The sequence below is a fragment of the Phocoena phocoena genome, chromosome 3, assembly GCF_963924675.1.
Source record: "Phocoena phocoena chromosome 3, mPhoPho1.1, whole genome shotgun sequence".
Taxonomy (NCBI): Eukaryota; Metazoa; Chordata; class Mammalia; order Artiodactyla; family Phocoenidae; genus Phocoena; species Phocoena phocoena.
The window spans coordinates 91,946,052-91,969,057 of NC_089221.1; the positions used below are offsets into that span (position 1 = coordinate 91,946,052).

General features: G+C 43.3%; 1 protein-coding gene across 2 annotated transcripts in view; it reads left to right on the plus strand.

Annotated features, from left to right (window-relative positions):
- Positions 1 to 23,006, plus strand: part of MCC (MCC regulator of WNT signaling pathway) — a 430,319-nt gene that overhangs the window by 143,661 nt on the left and 263,652 nt on the right. The window contains exon 1 of one of the 2 annotated variants that reach the window (XM_065873959.1): positions 14,686 to 15,247. The exons of the other annotated variant lie outside the window; for it this stretch is intronic. Coding sequence (XP_065730031.1) covers positions 15,191 to 15,247 — 57 coding nt within the window. The 5' untranslated portion in view covers positions 14,686 to 15,190. Of the gene's footprint in view, positions 1 to 14,685; positions 15,248 to 23,006 lie in introns of those variants that run through there. 2 annotated transcript variants of the gene reach the window in all.

Below are 23,006 nucleotides of genomic sequence, written 5' to 3' on the forward strand. Positions count from 1 at the left end.
TCCGGGTTTCCTCTGGCCAGTCATCTTGCTTTGCCTGGTTCTGAGTCCATATTTGGTTCATCTCAAGGTCCTCCCATGTGTGTGCACACATCTCTTAGCCAAGATGGATTCTGGTGAAGAGGCCTATGGGTAGGTTGACATCATTCCCTTTTTGACCCCCAAGGAGCCTTTCTGCACATGTGTAGTCAGGAAGGTCTTCTTGACCTTGAGAATGAGAAACATGTGGTCTCTTACCTGGGCAGGGCTCAGCTCCTCTTCCTCTTCTTGGAGTATCTGTCCACAGGGGACAAACTCCAGCTGCTCAGCCTGGGGCCCATCTATCTCCTGCCTCAAGAGCACATACTGCAGCTTGTGAGTTTATGTTCATTTTTTAAATTTTTTATTTATTTATTTAGGCTGTGCCGGCTCTTAGTTGCAGCATGCTGGCTCTTCGTTGTGGCGCGCAGGCTTCTATCTAGTTGCGGCCCGCAGGTTTTCTCTCTCTAGTTATGGCGTGTGGGCTCCAGAGCGCATGGGCTCTGTAGTTTGCGGCACGCAGGCTCTCTAGTTGAGGTGCGCAGACTCAGTAGTTGTGGCACGTGGGCTTAGTTGCCCCCACAGCATGTGGGATCTTAGTTCCCCGACCAGGGATTGAACCCTCGTCCCCTGCATTGAAAGGTGGATTCTTTACCACTGGACCACCAGGGAAGTCCCTTATGTTCATTTTTATGATTAAGTGATATATCAGTTATCTGTTGCCACATAATGCTGTGTAATGAAATACAACAAAATCTCATTGGCAGTCGACAGTAAGTGTTTATTGCTCGTGTATCTGGGGTCAGCTGCAGGTTGGCAGGGCAACTGTTGCTCTTGGCTGTAGAGGCCGGGCTAGCTCAAATATCTGGGGATCAGCTGGCTGACTGCTGATCTAAGCCTCAGTTTGGGTGACTGGGACAACAGCTCACATGTCTGTCATCCTCCAGAAGGCTGCCTCAGGGATCACCTGTTAGTGGCAGATGCTCAAGAGGAGACACAAATGACCTCTCGAGGTGGCACAGGCACACCATTACTTCGGGCCTATTCTAGTGGCCCAAGTTAAGTCACATGGACAAGTCCAGAATCAGAGTGGGAGGGCACTGCAAAGCTTCAGACAAAGACATGTTTCCAAGGAGTTGTGAAGATGGGGCCATCTTTGTGTTCTACCACAACATGACTCTAGGATCAACTGAGGGCACCGATGGCGTCTGTTTTTCTTCACCCTTATCTTGTTAGTACCTAGCAAGATGCGTGAATGTTGTAGTTGATAACTAAATATTTCTTGAATATGAAAAGGCATTAATTTGATGCCACTGTCTCAAGACTCTAGAGGAATGTTCACTTTTGAAGTAGATTCCTGCCTTAAGAAAAGTAAAAGAAATTAGTTTAAAATTGTTATCCATTTCTTGCTCTTCAGATTTCCAAATTCCTCCAAATAACAAGTGTTTGCATCTTAGGGTTAGCTTTCATGTCCCATGAGATTCATTTCCCTCTCTATTATTGGTGCCAGATAATGGTGTGTGAAAAATAATTTGAAATGAAACGAGTTAAACATCAGCTGTGTGAAGAAAGGGGTAAAAATCTCAATATTTTGGCTGTGAGGGAAGAATAAGGGTAGTTTTCATTAGTGTGGACAGTGGTCTTTGCACACCTTCTCACGTGCCATAGAATTCCACAGAACAGGCTCTGAAGGGCCAAGAGGAGTCTGATGATGATTCAAAGAGGTGTGTTCCTAATAACTGGGAAAGTAAGTCAGATATTTTGGTTAGTTCTGGAACATGAAATCTTAAAAAGATCAGGAATGAAACACAAGCAGGAAGGGACTTGTGTTGGAAAGGGAGATTGGCATTGTCAAGACTGTGGAACATTCAGTGGGTTTCATATTCAGAGAGTGGTAAAGGGGTTGGGGAATACTGATTCGAATGCTGTTAGGGAATCCTTTAAGAGTATGATAATTGTTTAATGGAACCATGTAATCGGGTATCTATAATAACTTTATTCTTTGATTCTGTCTTCATTTAAGAAATATGACCTCTTTTCTCCGGGGGTGATATTCAAAATACCTGACAACGGGGACCAGCCATAGCAATGCAGAAAGGTTCTAGAGCCCTTGATTGTGCCAAGTGTTAGTCCTATGGCTGCTAAACTGTGGAAAGGTCTGAGGGTTTTTAGAGGTAGGAATGGGGCAGCCTGTGCAGCAAGTGGTCAGGGAGTGGGCATTCTCTGGTTTTGGGGCAGTGGTTATCTACCAAGTGGAACAGAATTGTTTCCATTTTCTAATACTGACACAGCCATATGAGTCCTGGTTTTCCCTTTACTTAATTGAGTTCACCATCATACATCTTAGCCTTTAATGGAGCCATCAAGGCCAGAAATGCTGAAGGATTTTGGAGAAGAGAAAGATCAAAACACAGAAAATAAGTGTAGGCAAGGATTGTAGAGAAATTGAAACCTACATGTATTGTTGGTGGGAATGTGAAAAGGTGCAGCCATTTAGGAAACCAGTTGGTAGTTCCTCAAAATGTTAAACATAGAGTTACCAAATTACCAAGCAGTTCCATCCCTAGGCATATACCCAAGAGAACTGAAAACATATGTATATAAAAACCTGCTCACAGGTGTTCAGGGCTACGTTATTCATAATAGCCAAAAAAAATGGAAACAAATATCCATCAACTGATGAATGGATAAACAAAATGTGGTATAACCATACAATGGAATATTATTTGGCAATAAAAAGGAATGAAATACTGATACATACTACAGTATGGTTGAACCTTGAAAATTATTATGCTGAGTGAAAGAAGACAGATATAAGGTGTGACATATTGTCTTATTTTATTTGTATGAATTGTCCAGAATGGGCAAATCCATACAGACACAAAGTAAATTGGTGGTTGGGATAAATGGAGAATGATGACTAAAGACTATAGATTTCTTTGGGAGAGGGGTGATGAAAATGTTCTAAAGTAGATAGTGGTGATGGTTGCACAGCTCTGTGAATATTACTAAAAACCACAGAATTGTACATGTTAAAAGGTGAATTGTATGGTATATGAATTGTGTTTCAATAAAGCTTATAAAATATCTTTAAAAAGATTTACTTGTACAATGACATGAAAGAAAGCTGTAGTTTGGAGAAAAATAGCTGGGCTAGAGTATGCAGAATGACTTGGAGTTGAGTCATATCATTAAGTGCAGTTAGCAATGTATAAAAAGACAAGGCCCGGGAATTCTCTGGTGGTAAGGACTCGGTGCTTTCACTGCCTGGACCTGGGTTCAATCCCTGGTTGGGGAATTAAGATCCTGCAAGTTGCACGGCGTGGCCAAAAAAAATATATATATATAAGGCCTGGAAGATGCTGCTACCAGGAAGAGTGGAGAGCAAGTGGAGAAAGGGCTAAATGCCTGGAAGAGGAGATGAAGGAGAAGGGAATTGAAAATGACTCCAGACTTATTTGACTGGAAACTGTGATTCTATTTACAGAAATGTGCAAGCTGAAATTTAACCTGGGTTTTGGTGGAACATGACAAGTTTAGTTTTAGACATCCTTTACAGTGATGACAAGACTTAAAAGTGTCTGGTAGTCACATGAAAAAACATGAACTGGAGCACAAGTAAGGATCGTGGCTGGACATGCCAATGAAAGAGCATTTGCTCTGAAGGGAAAGTTTGAGCTCACATGGCACTTGTGCAGAACAACTGAGGATGGCTGGGAGAGGGAAGGTGACTTATCAGGACAGGCAGAGCCTGTTCCTCATGGCTCAGAGTGTCCCTACAGGAAATCTCTACCAGAGCGCCCAGCCAGTGGCACTTAGTGGACTCCAAGTCCAGGATGATGGCTTTCCCCAGCCTGTCTCTCAGATCTTCCGTCTTCATCTGTCAGCTTGGTATGATGCCAGGCGAACTGCCTCCTTTGTCATTAGGTCTGTGAGACATTATATTATATTAATTCTCTCTTTGCCCCTTCTGGGCAGCTGCTGCAGCATATTCTAGCTGAAAGAGAAATGGAATGATGTTGTTTTAGCCTCCCAAAGAGCTCCAGAAATAACAGTGGCAGGCATTTGGAATTCATTTCATTTAAGCAACTTCTCCAAATCTTACTACATCTATTTTCATGCATCTCTTTTTCTTTTTCCTCTCCAGGAGACTGACTGGCCATATGCAAGTACTCCTGGGAGGATTTAAGGCTTTTTATTTACTTCCTTGGATTTCCAAATCCCTAATCTCCCCTGATTATTTTTCCTTTCCATAGAGAATTTGATATAGTTTAAAGAAACGTAACAAATAAGGAAAGATTTTTTTTTAATATTCTGAATATTTAAGGCAAGATGGCACAGATACTAAGTTTTGGACTCCAAAACATCTTATCAGACAGCGAAGAAGTTTTTGAAGCATCACGTGATGCGTGCATGTGGTTGTGAATCTCAACTAGGAATTCCCCACTGATGATGTCAGGGATCTTGATGCCAAATGATTCTAGGTTAGTAGAATGCCTAGGCGGGTGTGAGACAGTCCGTAAATGTAACTGATGAAACGACACACACTACAGGGGTGCTTTCTGTGCTTGAGTTATATTTGCAGTTGAGAAGGCTGGATTTTTGTTTGTTCTGTGTGTGAGGTTTAATCTGGAAATAGTTTTCAAGTATTTCCTTTCTTAGCAAATTTTTTTGTTTTTTTAAATTGAAGTATAGTTGATTTACAATGTTGTGTTAATTTCTGCTGTACAGCAAAGTGACTCAGTTATACATATATATATATATATATATATATATATATACATTCCTTTTTATGTTCTTTTCCGTTACGGTTTATCACAGGATGATATTGAATATACTTCCCTGTGCTATACAGTAGGACCTTGTTTATCTGTTCTATATATAATAGTTTGCATCTGCTAATCCCAAACTCCCACTCCATCCATCCCCCACCTCCCCTCTCCTTTGGCAACTACAAGTCTGTTCTCTATGTCTGTGAATCTGTTTCCGTTTCTCACATATGTTCATTTGTGTCATATTTTAGATTCCACATGTAAGTGATATCATATGGTACTTGTCTTTGTCTTTCTGACTTACTTCATTCAGTATGATAATCTCTAGTTCTATCCATGTTGCTGCTAATGGCATTATTTCATTCTTTCTTATGGCTGAGTAGTATTCCATTGTATGTATGTACCATATCTTCTTTATCCATTCACCTGTCAATGGACGTTTAGGTTGTTTCCATGTTTTGGCTATTGTGAATAGTGCTGCTATGAACATAGGGGTGCATGTATCTTTTTGAATTATAGTTTTGTCTAGATGTATGCCCAGAAGTGGGATTGCTGGATCATATGGTAATTCTATTTTTAGTTTTTTGAGGAACCTCCATACTGTTCTCCATAGTGGCTGTATCAATTTACATTCCCACCAACAGTGCAAGAGGCTTCCCTTTTCTCTACACCCTCTTCAGCATTTGTTATTTGTAGACTTTTTAATGATGGCCATTCTGACTGGTGTGAGGTGATACCCACTGTAGTTTTGATTTGCATTTCTCTAATAATTAGCAATGTTGAGCATCTTTTCATGTGCCCATTGGTCATCTGTATGTCTTCTGTGGAGAAATACCTATTTAGGTTTTCTGCCCAATTTTTGATTGGGTTGTTTGTTTTATTGAGTTGAAAAACTGTTTGTATATTTTGGAAATTAAGCCCTTGTCAGTTGTATTGTTTGCAAATATTTTCTCCCAGACTGTAGGTTATCTTTTCATTTTGTTTATGGTTTCCTTTGCTGTACAAAAGCTTATAAGTTTGATTAGGTCCCATTTGTTTATTTTTATTTCTATTGCCTGGGGAGACTGACCTAAACTTTGGTACGATTTATGTCAGAAAATGTTTTGCCTATGATCTCTTCTAGGATTTTTATGGTGTCATGTCTTATGTTTAAGCCATTTTGAGTTTATTTTTGTGTATGGTGTGAGGGTGTGTTCTAACTTCATTGATTTACGTGCGGCTCTCCGACTTTCCCAACACCACTTGCTGAAGAGACTATCTTTTTCCCATTGTATGTTCTTGGCTATTTTGTCGAAAATTAATTGACCATAGGTGTGTGGGTTTTTCTTAGCAAATTTCAAACACAGATTATCTACTACAGTCCATCTATTTCACAGCAGTAAGTCATTGGGTCTAAAAGTGACATAGCTGATTTCATAAACAGTAAGGTGAAGACCCAGCATGATGGAACAGTTATCACTCTAGGGAGGGGTCCACTGTGCCAACAACTCAGAGTCTGTAATCCCAGCCAAGGGATTCCAAGATAACTTGACTGAAGGGGCATAGTAAAGGGAGAAACGTTCAGAAGTAGAAGTTAGGACTGGTTCAAGGTCTCATCAGATTGTTCAGTAGTAGTAAGGCTTCGGGCAACATGCTTCTCAAAAGTTACCTCCATGTACTCTTTCAACTTTTTCACTCCCTAGTCACTATTCAATCCACACTAATCTAGCTTCTATCCATCGCCACCACTTAATGAAATTGCTCCTCTCAAGGTCCCCAGTAATCTCCATTACCAAAGGACACTTCTTTGTTGTCACTTTCTTGAACTCTCAGCAGCATTCCACATAGGTTGCAACTCTCCTTGACACACTGGTCTCTTGGTATCTATGATGTCATATCTTCAGTTTTGTTCTTTGTCACTGGTTAATTTTTCTTGATCTTCCTTGCTGGATTCTCTTCCTCTATCCTCAGGAAATATTGGTGCATCTCAATGATAAGTCCTGGGACTGCATCTTTTTACCCACTCCCTCCCTAGGTGACCTCATGTGTTCTTGTGGCTTTCAACATCCACTGTAGTCTATATGCTGATGACTTCCAAATCCATTTGTCTAGCCTGACTCTCCCCTGAACCCCAAACTCATTTATCCAACTGCTGTTGGCATCCTCTTAAATGTCAAATAGGAATCTCCAATTTAATGTGTCTAAAGTGGAAGCATTGATCCCCCCAAACCCAGTCCTTCCCCACACCCAATTGTTCAACCCCCAAACTGATGGTCATCCTGATTCCTCTCTCTGTCTCATTACCTACATCCAATTATTCACCAAGTTGGTGTCAGTTTTTACCTAAATCATAAATCTCAAGTTCATCCATTTCTTACTGTCTTTATTGATTTTACCTAGTTTCAAGCCACAGGCATCTTCTTACAACTATAATAGCTTTTAACAAGTTTCCTTGCTCTACTACATTTATGATGCTACAACCCATTCTTTACATAAAGGTAAAATTGTCCTTTTTTGGCTTTTTATTATGAAGATTCTCAAACATACACAAGTGGACAGAGAGTAGCATGAGCTACACCTGTCACCCAGCTTTAGCGGTTATCAATTCATGGCAGTCTGTTTCATTGAAAACCCCATTGATTTCCTTGACTCCTCTAGGATTTTGACACAAATCCCAGACATCATATCATTTCACCCCTAAATATTTCAATATATATCTATAAATAAGCACAAGGCCATTAACATATCCTTAAACATTAATAATTTAAAACAGCATCAAATATTCAAAAAATATATTTCTGAATGTCTCATAAAGTATAATTTTTTACAGTCAGGTTATTTGAATCAAGATCCCAATAAGGAGCACATATTGCAACTGGTTGATATGTCTCTGGGGTTCTCCTTCCATTGATATCTCACTCCTTCACATGCTTTTTTCTCCCCCTTTCAATTTACGTGTTTACAAAACCAGATTGTTTGCCCTGTAGAGTTATAGTCTAGATTTTGCTGATTGCATCTCTGTGGCTAACGTAACATGTTCCTTAATGTCAAAAACTGCTAAGATGGCTTCATAGGTGGTATTGTATTCTTCCATCAGAAGTCATGTGTTTAATTGCATGTCTTTTTGTGATGTTAGTAGCCATTGTGCTTTATGCCTAAATCTATTAATTCATTAGAGGTTGCAAAATAGGGATATTCTAATTGTATCAATTCTTCGCTTATTTGCAGGAATACTCATGTAAATGAGGAACTTTCTTTTGTCTACTTTTTTAGGTTACCTAGTGGTAAAGTTTGTATAGGAATAGATTTACCTTATTTTTTAAAGATTTTTTTTTTTGACGTGGACCATTTTTAAAGTCTTCTATTGAATTTGTTACAATATTGCTGCTGTTGGATATGTTTTGGTTTGTTTTTTTTTTTTGCGGTATGCGGGCCTCTCACCGCTGTGGCCTCTTCCACCGCGGAGCACCGGCTCTGGACGCGCAGGCCCAGCAGCCATGGCTCACAGGCCCAGCCGCTCCACGGCATGTGGGATCCTCCCGGACCGGGGCACGAACCTGCGTCCCCTGCAGCGGCAGGCGGACTCTCAACCACTGCGCCACTAGGGAAGCCCTGTTTTGTTTTTTTGGCCACGATGCATGTGGGATCTTAACTCCCCAACCAGGGATGGAACCCACACCCCCTGTACTGGAAGGTGAAGTCTTAATCACTGGACCACCAGGAAAGTCCCTAGATTTTACTTTTTAAAAACATAAATTGGATCACATCTCTGCCCTGCTTAAAGTCTTCCTGTGGCATCTTTATGCACACAGAATGAAATCTATGGCCAGCACACACACTGTATGGGCTCCTCCATCATTTTTTCGTCATGTTCCATCATAGTGTCTACTTTTTTGTTGAAATTTAAATTAAATTAAAAACTTGAAGTTTATGGGAAAGGGTCAAGCCCTTTTCTGCCCCAGGAGTTTTGCACTTGCTTATCCTTCTGCCTGGCCATCTTCCCCCACTTTCTGCCTAGTGGGCTCCTTCTTGACCTTCATGCTGAAATGTCATCTCATCAAGGCCTTCTCTGACTGCTTCATTTAAGGGGCCTGCTCTCCCTCATTGTAGCTCCTGTTTAATTCCTTTATAGCATCCATCACAAACTATAGCTATCTTCTTTATTTGTTTATTAATCATTTTCCACCAAGTATGCTAGCTTTGTAAGAGCAAGGATTTTTCCTGTCCCATACACCACTGAATCCCAAGGCACAGCACAATGTCTGGCACACAGTGGGTGCTTTTCTTTTTTGAATCAACACCACAAACTTGCTGCACATCCTCACCGATATAAGTGGAACACAGGGACGGGCTAGATGATTGTCTTTAACATTGTTCTCTGAGGACATAGAGACCAAGGCCAAGCTCGTCTAGTGCAGTGCTTCCTGAATGCTTTATGTTGTGGCACCTGGAGCAAATGATGTCTGATAGGGTAGGCCACTGAGGCTGGCTGGTGGCTCACAGCCAGGGACTCAGTCCCGGCTTTCCGCACCTGGCTTGGTGCCTGAACAGACGGCCATAGGAGTTGGGTTACAGAGAGCATTTCTGGACTTACGGGGGTGGGCTTATAGATTTAGGGCAGGATATTCTTTTGAGTGTATACTTTGAGGGCTCCCTGACTTTTATGACTGTCAGGGACTCAGAGGATTGGGACTTCCTGCATGTCCACAGGGTTCTGAAATCCCCCTTTCCTCTGAAAAGTCACTTTCTTCTTCAGGAAATCCCACCAATTTCACACTATTTCAAAGCATCCTCTTTTACAATGCAAATACTTTGGGCTTGGTTGAGAAGATTCTGAGTATTTTTCCTTCGTGTGAAGTAGCTTAACCAGGCTGCTTTCTTCATAAAATCTGAGGTATCTAAGTTGGGTTTAGTTTAAGAGAGTCAAGGGGGACGGGGGCAATTTTGGAGTTTGTTTCCTTGTGTGGGCTGGAGGAGGACAGTGTGACCTAGCACAGTGGACTCATGCGATGAGCAAGGCTGGCTTGGACCCCCTAGGGGTGGAGACGAGGGCTTAAGTCAGCCAGCCCCAAAGTTCAATTTCCTTAATGCCGGAGGTTCAAGACTTTTACCCAAGATGGCTTCAGTGAATATGATGTTCATTACCAATGTAGGGTACAGAGAAGACCTGGAATAGACTCCCTACTGTGTAGAAATTCACTGAGGTCAGCAGCCACACATAGAGGGGCCAGCCTGCCCCTGACAGCAGAAAGGCAATGCCAGTGTGCTACAGCATGTGATCGGTGCACAGACCCATCCACTCATGCAAACTGCAACTTCTGCTTTCCCAGAAATGCTCCTGGAACTACGGCTGCCTCCTCTTCTTCTCCCAGAAACCAGATGCGAAGAGATTAGCCTCTTGGGAAGACAAGGCCAGAAATAAGGGGAACCCAGGTCATTGCCCAATTGGAAGACAGGTTTTCCTCCTTCACCCGACCTGCTCCCACATCTTGATAAATTCCCCGGCCACTTCCGGTCCACACCTCTGTGGACAGGGGCTTGCACTCTGCTGAAGCAGAACTTGGAGAAGCTCTTCTAGAGTGGTCATGCTGAGGCAGCCACAGTATGAAAGGATTTGCAGGCATGCAGTTACATACTTGGTAAACTACAGTGAGCCCTAATCTTGCGACCTCTTTCTCATTATATTGGAAATGCACGTGGGTTTTCATTCTCCTTTGGTGTGCTGACACGACATGCTGAGGGGCTCCTTGCATTCCTAACGTACTTAGGACATTGACCCAGTTTCATTCTTGCCTACCGCAATATCTTAGCTTTCTTGATAGCAGATATTCCCAGCCTGATTCCTGACTAACTAAGAGGTGGAAAAAAAAACACAAAACATTTAAACTATGAAAAAAAAAAAATCTTCGTTTCATGGAATCTTAGATTGGAAGAAAACTGATTTGGACTCTCCCTGATTGCATGAAGCTCTACTCTCTATACCACTGGCTTTCAGTGTGTCCTGCCAGCCTTGATCCTCTGCTTGAACAGTTTCAGGGGAGGGGATCACAACTACTCTCTTCTCCTTGCACTGACAGATAGTTCTGTGGTCTTCCTGTTATTAAGTTAAAATTTGATGCTAAGTTCTCATTAGTCTTCATTACCCCTCCACAATCACACAGAGGAAGTTGGATGGCTCTTCAAACAAATGCTGTTAGTTACCGTGTATCTCTGAAGTCTTCTCTTTACTAGTCTATAAATTCTCCAGCTCTCCCAACTATTCCTGGCCTCCTTGGAAAGAGCATCTGAATTCTCCTCCTCTCCAAGCGTACTCCAAAGCTAAGCTCATTATTTTTGTCCTTGGCCCTTTCCTTCCCTCCTTTTTCAAGAACTTTGTTCCATCTTCCTTTCCTCTGTATCCTCAGGTTTTCCTTTAGCCCCAGCCAGACTACAAATATTGTCATTCTACCCTCTACTCAACATTGCTTACCTACCTGAAGAAACTCTCCCATCTCTCAATTTGCAGTCACCATCAAATTTATGGAAAGAGTAGTACATGGTTACTACTCCTAGTTTCTCTTCATTCCTTGTATAGAGATTTATCTTTGAAGGACATTAATGTCTTAGAGGTGCTCTTTTATCAGTCTTCAGGCTTCTCCCCCCTCTATAGCATGTAATATCGATGCTTTCCCTTCTGTCTTGACATCTCCCTTAGGCTCCCAGACTCAGAGTCCCCCTGGTTATCTTCCTGTTTCTTTAACTGGCCTTTCCTACCATTTCTTTTTTTTTTTTTGAAGATGTTGGGGGTGGGAGTTAATTAATTAATTAATTAATTATTGCTGTGTTGGTCTTCGTTTCTGTGCGAGGGCTTTCTCTAGTTGTGGCAAGCGGGGGCCACTCTTCATAGCAGTGCGCCGGCCTCTCACTATCGCGGCCTCTCTTGTCGCGGAGCACAGGCTCCAGACGCGCAGGCTCAGTAGTTGTGGCTCACGGGCCTAGTTGCTCCGCGGCATGTGGGATCCTCCCAGACCAGGGCTTGAACCCGTGTCCCCTGCATTATCAGGCAGATTCTCAACCACTGTGCCACCAGGGAATCCCCCCTACCATTTCTTCTTTTATTCTTTTCCCTCCATGAAAAAGATGTTCCTTAAGATAATGTCCTCAGAGCACTTCTCCTTTCTCTGTCCTATCTTCTTTGGCAACCTTACTTGTTTCCATGGTTTTATTTATAATTCTAATAGGAGTTACCCCAAACCTCCATCTCCATCACAACCTTGACTTACCTCTATAGCTCCATTTCAAGCTTCCTTCTAAACATTTCCACTTGAATATGCCACCTCAAACTTAAAAAGATGTCACTTCAAACATATGGTATCCCAAATGTAGTTTCCTCCTTAACCTAGTTCTTCTCTGGAATACGTATTTTTATTGAGAACATTGTTGAAAACCCCAGTCAGTCAAGTTCTAGATCTACAAGTCTTTTACAAGTCATTTTTAAGCTCTCCTCTTTCCACTACAGTTTCTGTTTACTATCTTTCTATTAGAACCTCCTACATCTGAAACGAACCTCTGGTTCTTTTCCATTGTCCCAACTCAATTCAGGCCTTTGTAGCCCCTTGCTGGATTGTTGGGATAGTCCAATTGGCATGTCCATTTCCTACTTCCAGTTTACCACATTTAGATGCCAGATTGTAGTGGAGTTCCAGCTTATGTGGGGAGTAAGTATTAAAGTCATTGTTTAAGAAAATCCCATATAATCAACACTGCTTTTGAAAATGCCTTATACTGTCCATAAAGTAGAATCTGCAGACATATTCCTTCTTAATAAGTTCAGTACTGCCAATTTTTCCTCCACTCTTGGAACAGATCATTTTTCTTTTGGTTGAACACCAGATGAAGTCATCTGCTTGGTTTTTAAGGGCCATCTAGTATGAAAAATATGTTTCTTTAAACACCAGAATCACACTCGACACTAGTCTACTTGACTTCATGTTAGTTACTCATGAGTGTGATACAAATCCACTGGAATGTCTAAAAAAGCACAGCTCTGATCCTATTATTTCTTTGCTTGAAAACCTTTAGAGGCTTTTTTTTTTTTTTCCATTGCCAATCGGAAGACCCATTTTTTAGCCTGGCACTCGAAACTGTCCATGATCTGGCTTCAACTCACTTATCTAATCCAGGTTCCATTACCAGAATGGAATATCTCCCATTCCCCACACATGCTTTGCACATTCCAGTCTCCACCCACACTTTCTCTCACAGTGGGCCCACGTCATGGGATACCTTCTCCTCACTCCCCATCTCTGCTAGGCTCAGCCATTCTTCAAATATCAACTCATGCTGCCTCTTCTAAGAGTCCTTCACAGTCTTCTCCTCCCACCCAACCCAGCCAAAATCCTATTTCCCACCTCTGAACTGCTGTAGGTCTTAATTTGTTCTGCTTTTATGGCAAGTATCCATTTATGTTTAGAATAGTCATTTCTGTTTATGAGACTATAAACACCTTATGGGCAGGGTTGATGCTTGAGTCTTCTTTATATTTTTATATTTTTTCACCACCATCTCCCATCTTCAAGCACACAGTTCTCAACAGTTTTTAATGAATTAAATAAGTAAAATAATGTGGCTTCCCAAACCCTCCCCATGCTGAAGAGCTTCTCCTAATGTGCTCTAGTCTGGCAGTGCCCCAGAACTTGAGACTGGTGCTCCAAAAAAGCTGCCAACTCTTCCTCATCCCGGTAGAGCCTTCATCAGGCAATGAATGAACTCAGCAGGAAGGCAAGGAGTAAGAAGATCTATGCAAATGGTCAAGCTTTTTCCTTCTTCTTAAAGAGCAAAATAAGTATCCTACTTTATTAAAAAAAAAAAAAAAGCAGCCTTGGAAATTAATGGCTTTTTCATAGAAGGCTTCAGGAAGTGCCAAGGTCTGTCACTGGGGATGGAGACATTTTGTTCCCATTGTGTAGAAAGTGACTGATGAGGCTTTTAAAGCAATCCTGCAGACCTACTGTTAAAGGATCAGAATATTTTTCAGTGCATCTCAAGTTCAGTGGGACTTTAACCTTTATGGAGGGAAAAATTCTAGCTCTTTCCTCCCACCCTGCCACACACAGAGGGATGTTTTTATGTTTGTTTGTTTTTGCGGTACACGAGCCTCTCACTGTTGTGGCCTTTTCTGTTGCGGAGCACAGGCTCCGGACACACAGGCTCAGCGGCCATGGCTCACGGGCCCAGCCCCTCTGCAACATGTGGGATCCTCCTGGACCGGGGCACGAACCCGTGTTCCCTGCATCGGCAGGCGGACTCTCAACCACTGTGCCACCAGGGAAGCCCCAGAAGAATGTTTTTACCTCAGGGAAACTCAAGGCTGCAGGGCAGCTCTGATTCCAGGAGTCCACTGAATTTAATAGCCTCTTGAGTTTGAGAGGGATGGGAAATTTGGGCCTGTCTTTCATGTGATGGAGCATCTTAATCTTAATCTTTATTAAGAACATGCGGTGGCGGGGGGAGTTTGACGGTGAATTTACACCCTCAGTGTCGACTTTAGACTGATCAGGGAAAATGACCGCCCCACAGTCTTGTAAAATCTTAATGTACCATGAGAAGTGCACAGCGCTGCCTGATGTACAGTGTTCAGATTTGTCTTGACCTTCTTAAATTATGGAAAGCGGCTACTAGGAGGGAAGTTTTTTTGGTTTTGTTTTTTCATTTTTCTGCACAATTACTCAGGTGGCTTTTCCTGTTTCTTCTCTCCTCCTGGACCTGGGTCCTGTAATTACTATCGCAGGGAGCTGGAAGGATGCCTGCTCTCCCGGCGAGGTCTCCTCTGCTCGGCCTCCTCCCTCGCCCCCCTGCCCCCGCCTTTTCTCTTTCTGGCCCCGCCTCCTCCGCTCACCCCGTAGCCAGCAGCTAGACAGCTGTATTCAATCAGAGCACTTACAACTCCCGAGGATTCAAACGGGAAACTTCAGCGTGAAGTGCAGCCGCGCTCCGGCGCTCTCTTAGCTTGCTTTCTCTCCCCGGAACTCGAGATTTTCCTCGGCCCGCCGCCCTGGTTTCTTCGGGAAGCCCTCCAGGGAGGCCGGATCCTGCCGGGGTTGCCCTCCAGCCTGGTCATGGGGGGCGGCGAGGCACCATAGGAGACGCGAGGCGGCGCTGAGCGTGGCACTGCTTCGGGTCCCCGCGCCGGCCCGGCCGCTGCGAGCGCGCCTCGCTGCCCAGCCTTCTGCAGCAATGGCTTGTCGGTGAAACGCGAGCCGGCTCTGTTCCTTTTCGGAGTGCCTGCATCCTTCGTGTGGGCTTCACCACTGTCCTGGGTGAAAATGGCTGTCTAGACTAAAATGTGCCAGAGGGGACCAAGCAGTGGATATCCAGCCTGCTAAACCCAACTCGTAAGCGCCGAGACCTGGAGGAGGAGGAGCTCGGCTCTGAAAAGTGCAGTCATGAATTCTGGAGTTGCCATGAAATATGGAAACGACAACTCGGCCGAGCTGAGTGAGGTAAGAAGCAGCTGAGGTCGGGAGCTCTGGTTTCTTAGGCATTTGCTTTGCGACAAATCCCCCTCCCTCCCCGTCTCCCACTTTTCTACACGCCACCCGCCTCGCGCTCCCAGTCTGGAGGCGGCACAATTAAAGATAAATAGATTTTCTGGATCTTGTTTTAACTTGTTGTGCTACTCAGGAAATGACCTGAACTGGCTTGATATTTCAGTCTGAGACGAGTGGCTTAAAAAAGAAACAAGCTCTCCCCGCGTCGCCAAGGCGTTTTATTCTCAGTGGTCTGGGTGCCCTGTCCATTCCCACCCCACTTCCTCCAATGTATGTATCACATAAGCTTTCGTAGTCGGCAGAATACATGGGGATCCCAGCTGAGCTTAATCTGATGGTGAGTAAATTGGTGGGGCCGGGGAGCTCATCGGAGTACTGAGTCGGCCGCAGGCTCCCACGTGTGATGCGTTTGGTTCAGTTCATGCAAGGTGGTCTTTTCCTTGGCTGAGACGAATGACCCGCGTTGGGGAGGAGAGTGGAGAGGAAGCACATCAAAGCGGCTTAGAACTTTATTTCCTGCCCGGGACTGGACTCCTGAGTCTTTGAGGCAAGCGCACTTGCAGTTCCTGGCTCTCACAGTAGCAATCCACTTGAGTGCTGGAGACCAGCTTTGAGATTAAGGCGACATCAAACGGTGTGCAAGTATATGAGCGGTCAGGTGCTGGAGGCCACCTTTTTTAATGACCGTAGGGATGCCTCTGGCACATTCTCCCCACCACCACCACCCCACCCCGCAGGCTTTGAATACCTGAAAAGTGTGATGGGAAACCCACAGAACGATGCTCTGAAGAGGAGGAAATCTGTCTGCAGCAGGAGGCTTGGTGGCTGGGGGTTTTCCTCTTAGCATCATCACTGAGTCATTCATGGGGCGACGTGGTCTGTGCTTCTTGAGTATGGCTGAAGAGAGAAAAGGCGCCGTATAAAGACAGCAGAAGGCAGATAGAGGTGATGTCAGATGACCGACAGTGAAGGGAAAAAGAAAGGATGGAGCCCTCTTTGAGGGGTGAGGGCTGGTGCTGGGGAAGCGAGGGGGGTGTAAGATGGGGGAAATCCGAGCAGGTCTGTGGCTGGTATCCAGCAGTGAATACAGTCAGCCCCTGCCTGGTGCTCTAAGTGTCTTGGTGCTGAGCCTTCCCTGCTCCAGTTTGAGATGGCATTTTGAGATGTTGGCCAAATGAGGTAGAGGCATTTCCTAATCCCTGTGGTTTTCCCTGTGATGTAGAAAGCTGGGGAGATGCTGAGAGTGAGAGCTTCACTTAAAAATGGGAGGTGGGGGAAGAGGCTCAGAGACCTAAGTGAATTTTGCCAATTTTACATGCAGGGAGAGGTTTCAGATCTAAAACAGAACCCACGACCCTACTCCATTAATAACACTGTTAGGAGAAGCCTTTGATTTCTCAGGACGTTTAAGAATAAGCAACTAAAGGCACGTATCCTGCAGAGTCTCTGCCAGGTCCTTCACATTGTTTGTTTCTGTGTGGCAGCTTTAACTCTCTGTCACCTGAAGTGTGCTATTCAGGTACCTTTGCTCAAAAATGAATCACAGATTTAGGATGAAGGTGGTTAGAAGGCTGAAGAGAGAGAGAGGGGAGGCCAGGATTGACTTGAAGAGCACTGGCACGGTCAGCGGGTGCATTAGATTAGCTGAGAGTATCTGTGAAACTCAGGTGGGAACTAAAACTCTCCATTCTTTGCCTTGTTTTATCCACTCCTTAAGTGTTCCTTGGAAACTTGTGGCCAGGTGAAAGAGCTGAGGGTGTTTCGTGGCCCCTGCTTTAGTTGGAGCTGTAGTACTAGAGCATTATAGGACTTAGTTTTGTCCCTAAGAAAGTAAACAAGTTTCTGCCCCAACTGTGTCCTTCACCACGTTTTCTGCCTCTTGCCCTCTTTCCAGCCTTCTTTCTAGGTTCAGTGATTTAGTTGCCACTCCATCCTCCGGGTCTTGAGTTTCCCTGCAGATTGAGTAATTGCAGTGGAGTGTAAGGATAGTTATTTTTAGTTTTTTACATATCTTCAATTAGGGTATATGTAAAGAGAATTTGTAAGCGAAGGGGAGATGTGTGATTCATACCCTGTGGACCCTAAATCTCAGTTCACTTCATCATGGGCAACAGTTGTAGCATTTGCCTTTTCTATAATATCCATAGGGCAGTATCCATATGAATACTGAATACAGAATATAGTGTACTGAATATAGATCTGAATACAGTTAATTTGTATTTCTCACATAGGGTCTATGATGTAGAGTTTCTTCTTTTCACTGTAATTTTTCTCTTAAACACTGGTTTTACTTTAATGTCCTGGGGGGCAAAGCTGCCATTCTCTTTTCGTGGTCGGTTCCTCCTTCTCACCTGAAAGCAGAGCTAATAAAAACCCCCTTTGGTGCCATAGCTCTTATTGGTGCTCTTATTTGGTGCTCAGGAGCCTCAAAGCTGTCTGGAGGTCACCGTAGGGTCAGATTCAACCTGATGCTCACCAGGCGTTTCAGGGGCAGGAAGAATTGTGAAAGGGCCTAGCATTATCCTGGGTATCGTAAACAAGAGTCCTCTCTCATTGGTGTTGACTTGTGAGCTTACCCCTTCTACAAAGGTTCTCTCTCCACAGGAGTCATTGACTCTTTGACAGTACTGTTGACACTGACGCCACAACATCCTAAACAAGGGGGAGTGACTGGAATCAATTTCTTGCTGTAATCTGCTTGTCCTGTTCGTGAAAGCAGCTAGCTTTGGTCAGCAGTTGAGGTGCTGAGCTCCGCCTGCAGTGCTCCAGGAATGCTTGGGTGCAAGAAAGGCAGGAGGGATTTGGGTGTGAGGGATACATGATAAGGAGACCTAGCTGGGTATTGCGCATGAGGTGTCCACGGTATGCTTGAGGGCTTTAAAATGGAAAAACAGGAAATTCATGAATGTGTTCCTTTTGTGTCTTTATTTTGAACAATAGCTCTTTAAGATCCTGTGAGATGATTACAACAGACAGTAAAATTGTTTCAACCTATGAACATTCAAAATATTTTTATTTATCAATGACCACAAATGGTTTTATCAGGTCTAAACACTTTAACCAAAGTGAACTAGTCCTTAGCGTTGACAACAGTACTACAAAAGGAAAATTGAGAAGCATAAATTGGCTATTCTTTTTTCTTGGCTAATAGCTCGCCTTGTCAAAGACTCAAAGGGTATTTTTCTTTTCCGAATGTGAGGTTAAGAAAGGACTTCAACATCAGCCAGATCAGAAGTATTTAGAAAATTAAATGTTTGACTTTCAGGCTCCCTCCCCCACGATCAAGAAGCTGAGTAGACACACTTTCAGTCGCGTTAGATTAAATTCTCCCAAACCGTGTCAAGGGAAGGCCACTAAATCTCTTTCCTCGTCGCCATGGCTTTTCCATCAGCAGTTAGTTCTGTTTGTCTTGGTAAAACTTGTGGGACCAGTATGTAGCTGAACCTTATTTTACTGTCACAATCACATTTCTTGGTTCTTAGAATAATTTAGACGTTAGGAAGAGGTCTTAAGGTGCAGCGTTATGAGGGTATGACTTGAATTTACTCATCTTCACAAAATAGCTGTGGACTGGATCTGTTTGCCTGGTAGACAGCTGCCTAGTTATGTAGCAAACTAAAAATTTATATTTAAGGGTTTGTTCTTTGCTGGGAATAACTAAAACCTCTTGTCCAAAGCAATCAACGTATATCCTTTGCTTTTTAAACATTAAGCAATGAATAGGTAAAATTCTCCCATCACTATTTACTTTGAAACCTCTGTTGCCCCAGAAAATCATATTTTCCTTACTCTGTCCTTCTTTCTTTATTCAAAGCCTCTTTCATAAGATTTACTCCACTCCTGAATGCAAGCTATAGAGGCAACTTTTCATGCTTTCACCATTCACTTGTTGCGTGGCTACTGAAACCCACATCTCTGTTGATACTCTTTAATTAAGAAGTGAATTTATATAGGAGAAAATTGTTCTCTAGATAGATTATCTTGTATGACTGTCTTTAAGTGGCCGTCTCACAGATGTACTTGCTCTAAACCATGAAGTTACAAAATATCAGGGTTGGCAGAGACTGAGATCACCTGGTATTCCCACACCCATTTCTACTTCTTTATACTCCTCTGTCATGGAATCACGCTTCATTTAATGAGTTGTTTAATGTCTGTCTTAGATACAGACCATAAGCATCAGAATAACAGTGTCACAGCCTGTCACAGAGGCTGGCACATAGTAGGTGTTCTACAAATGTTTGAATGAACACCTTGCCTCTTCTCTCCCTTTCCCTTTTTATAAACATCAAATTTGAGAAAGTGATTTATTTAAGTGCTTGGTCTGAGGCTTTTTTGGCTATCGATGGCTGTGTAACAAACTACCCCCCAAATTTAGAGGCTTAAAATAACAATCTTATTTGTTCATGGTTTTTCAGTTTGGGGCAGAGCTGAGGGTGGGAAGACTTGTGTCTGTGACCCCCAGCTAGACGATCCACTTCCAAAATGGCTTAGTTCCATGGCTGGCAAGCAGCTGCTGGCTGTGGACTGGGAGATCACCTCACTTCTCTTCTACACGGGTCTGCCCAGGTACTGCTTGGGTTTTCCTCTCAGCATGGCAGCTGGGTTCCAAGGAGGGGGTGGAAGCTGTCAGTTCTTTTAAAATGTAGGACTGAAATTGGCACAGGGTCATGTCTATGTGTTCTGTTGGTTAAAACAGCTATATGCTTAGCCCAGATTCAAAGGGGTGAAGAAATAGATCCCACCTCTTCAAGGGGGATGTGATAAAGAATTTGCAACCATTTTTAATCTACTCCAGAGGCCACAAAACAAGAGCCATGTCTAAAACCCTGATCTCTTAATTCCCAATGGCTGGCAGTAGTTTTTGTCATTTTATTTTGTCAATTTAGCTGTTAATTTATTGGTTTGTAATAACTAACACATTCTAAGCATTTCCCAGGTATTGACATGCTTAATTATCAAAAACTCTGTGAGATACATGCTGTTATGCCCATGTTACAGGTGGAGAAATTAAGGCATAAAGAAGTGAAAACCCTTACCAAGATTGCACGGACTATTAATGGTGACCTCAAGATTTGAGGCCAGGTAGTCTTTCTCCAGAGTCTGCCATTCCTCCACTGTTTCCTTTCATTGGTTCCTGTTACTGCTCTCAGCCTTTTTTTTTTTTTTTTTTAGTTCATAATTTTCTTTATTCTCAATTACAACTTCACAGTACTTCATTTGGTAAATATACCGTAGTTTATTCAACTGGACTTCTCTGTCTAGATATTTTTTTTTTTTTTTTTTGCGGTACGCGGGCCTCTCACTGTTGTGGCCTCTCCCATTGTGGAGCACAGGCTCCGGATGCGCAGGCTCAGTGGCCATGACTCACGGGCCCAGCCACTCCGCAGCATGTGGGATCTTCCCGGACCGGGGCACGAACCCGTGTCCCCTGCATTGGCAGGCGTACTCTCAACCACTGCGCCACCAGGGAAGCCCTCTGTCTAGATATTTAGGCCTGCAATATTTGGCAATTACAAATAATGCTGAAATCTTCCCACATGAGTTTTTTTTATTGGTAAGGATCTTTCTTCAGAGTGAATTCCTAGAAGAGTCATTTCTGTGCTCTCAGCTTTTGATCACATATTCCTAGGAGGGAGTATTCTATCTAATAAGCCTGTTTAACTTGATTTGTATTATAATCTCTATGCAATACCCAGATAAATGTTTTTGATAAGAGTGGTGTGAATATGCTCGTTGCTGTCACCTTCAAGTGGCTGAAGAATTGTAGACATTGATTTTCTAGAGCAGATTTGTTAATAAGGAATCGGGCAGTCATGATCCAGGAAGGGCTTCCTTCTGTTACCATTTACTGCAAGGGAGATAGAGGCGCCATGACCTCTGTTCCACTGCCTGTGTGCTCTGAGGCGTCTGAGGAATTAGTGCTACAGTATTTGAGGTGCCAGATGAGAATAAGATTTCCCTCGTGACAAGAATTAGGGTTCTCTTACCCCTGCAGGTGGGGCTCTAGGCTTCTACAGCGGTTGGCTAAATCACTGTGGGGCTGCAGAGCGCTGAGTTTGATGAAAAAGCCGATGAAGTGGGCGGCCAGGGCTGTGTGGCAAGGCAGCTGCTGGTGGCTTGGTCCTGAGGAAGCAGGTGCTGAAAGGGCCTGCAAGACCCTGAGTGGAGTCCAGTGGGCGGGGTCAGTAGATGAAGCATGGCTGGAACCAGGTGGTAGTCAAGAAACAGGGGAAGGAGCAGTGGGATGTGAGGGGAGGAGGTTAGTCAAAGACCAGGCAGGAGACCAGGAACTGAGATGGCCACCGACCTGAAAGCAGAGAGAGAACCTTGATTCTGAAGAAGTGCTTTGTCCAGACAGGAAGTTTTAAAATTAATCCCAGGACTTTTCATGCTGATGAATTATTTACAGGACTATGGCTGCCAGATTTGAGGTGCCAGAACTTTGAGTGGAGGCACCCATCCAGAGTAGGGAATATGATGGTGATACTCAGGAAATAAACTCAAGGTGCTGTTTTAACAGCTGCCTGAAGCTAATTTACCCAGTGCATGTCATGTGGAAGGCTTCCTCCAAAGCCAGACTGTAATTGGAAAATAAAAACTGCATTTACGGAAAGATTAAGAAGTTGTTGATGAACAAAGATTGCAAATTTAGGTTTTGATCCAAGGAATCAAATTTCAGAAAACCAAGATTACGACGTTTTAAGTAAACTCCAGATTCTGGGAAAGAGGTTTATGTTGGCGAGATTACAGAATCAGACAAGCTAAAAAAAGACACAGAAAATTGATAGTAGTTAGGATGTGGATTTTTACATCTGCGAGGGGGTGGCATGGCACAGATAAATTATTTGCAATTATTTTCTCATCTCCCCCAACCACATCTGAATTCCTAGCAGTGGCCATCTTTCATTCTTGAAAGAAACAAGAAGAGAATAACCTGGATTATGCAGATAAAAAGAAGTTCAATTTATAGAGCAACTATTTACTGGGACCACAAAGCTGTCCTCTCTTTCTAGCAAATGTCCTTTTTCTCTTGCTGAACAGAAACAGCCAAAATTCATTCATGGGGGAATAGAAACCACCTTTTGGAAGGTTTGCACTATTATAAGGAGTGACTGAGGCTATAACGCACTTTATATATGTAAGTCTTTCAAGATATTTTTGAAACTCAGCAGAGAAGTTAAACTTTGAGACAATTTAGGAAAAAAAAATTCAGCATTAGCAGCTGTTGATTCTACTTGTCATGCAAAAAGCTGTAGGTTAGGGTTGTTAACTTTGTAAATAGCAATCAAAGTCTGTTGGGCTGGAAAAATCGCACGGTAAAGCTACTCAATGCCTTGGCTGGTGGGATATTTTGAGGCAGATTGCTTGTCAGGAGGTTTGATCAGTGCTTGGAACACATGATGGGACATATGGGGCCCGAGATGCAAATGCATCTTAAGCCAAAGGCTGTGGTGTTCCATCACCTGAGAACAGAAAGTTTCAGAAAGCCTCAGTGTGTGTGCATGTCAGTGAACGACTCCAGCTGGATTTGTGAGAAATATTGAAGTAGTTGTCAAGGGAAGAATGCCAACGTGAAAAAAGATGGCCTGTCAATTAGAAAAGCAATGGAGTCCTCTGGTTGGTTGCAGGGTAGGAGTGGGAGTAATTGCTTGTCCCTGTTTCCTGTGGGTTGTGTGGACTTGTCCATAGAATACATGGCACACTTGCG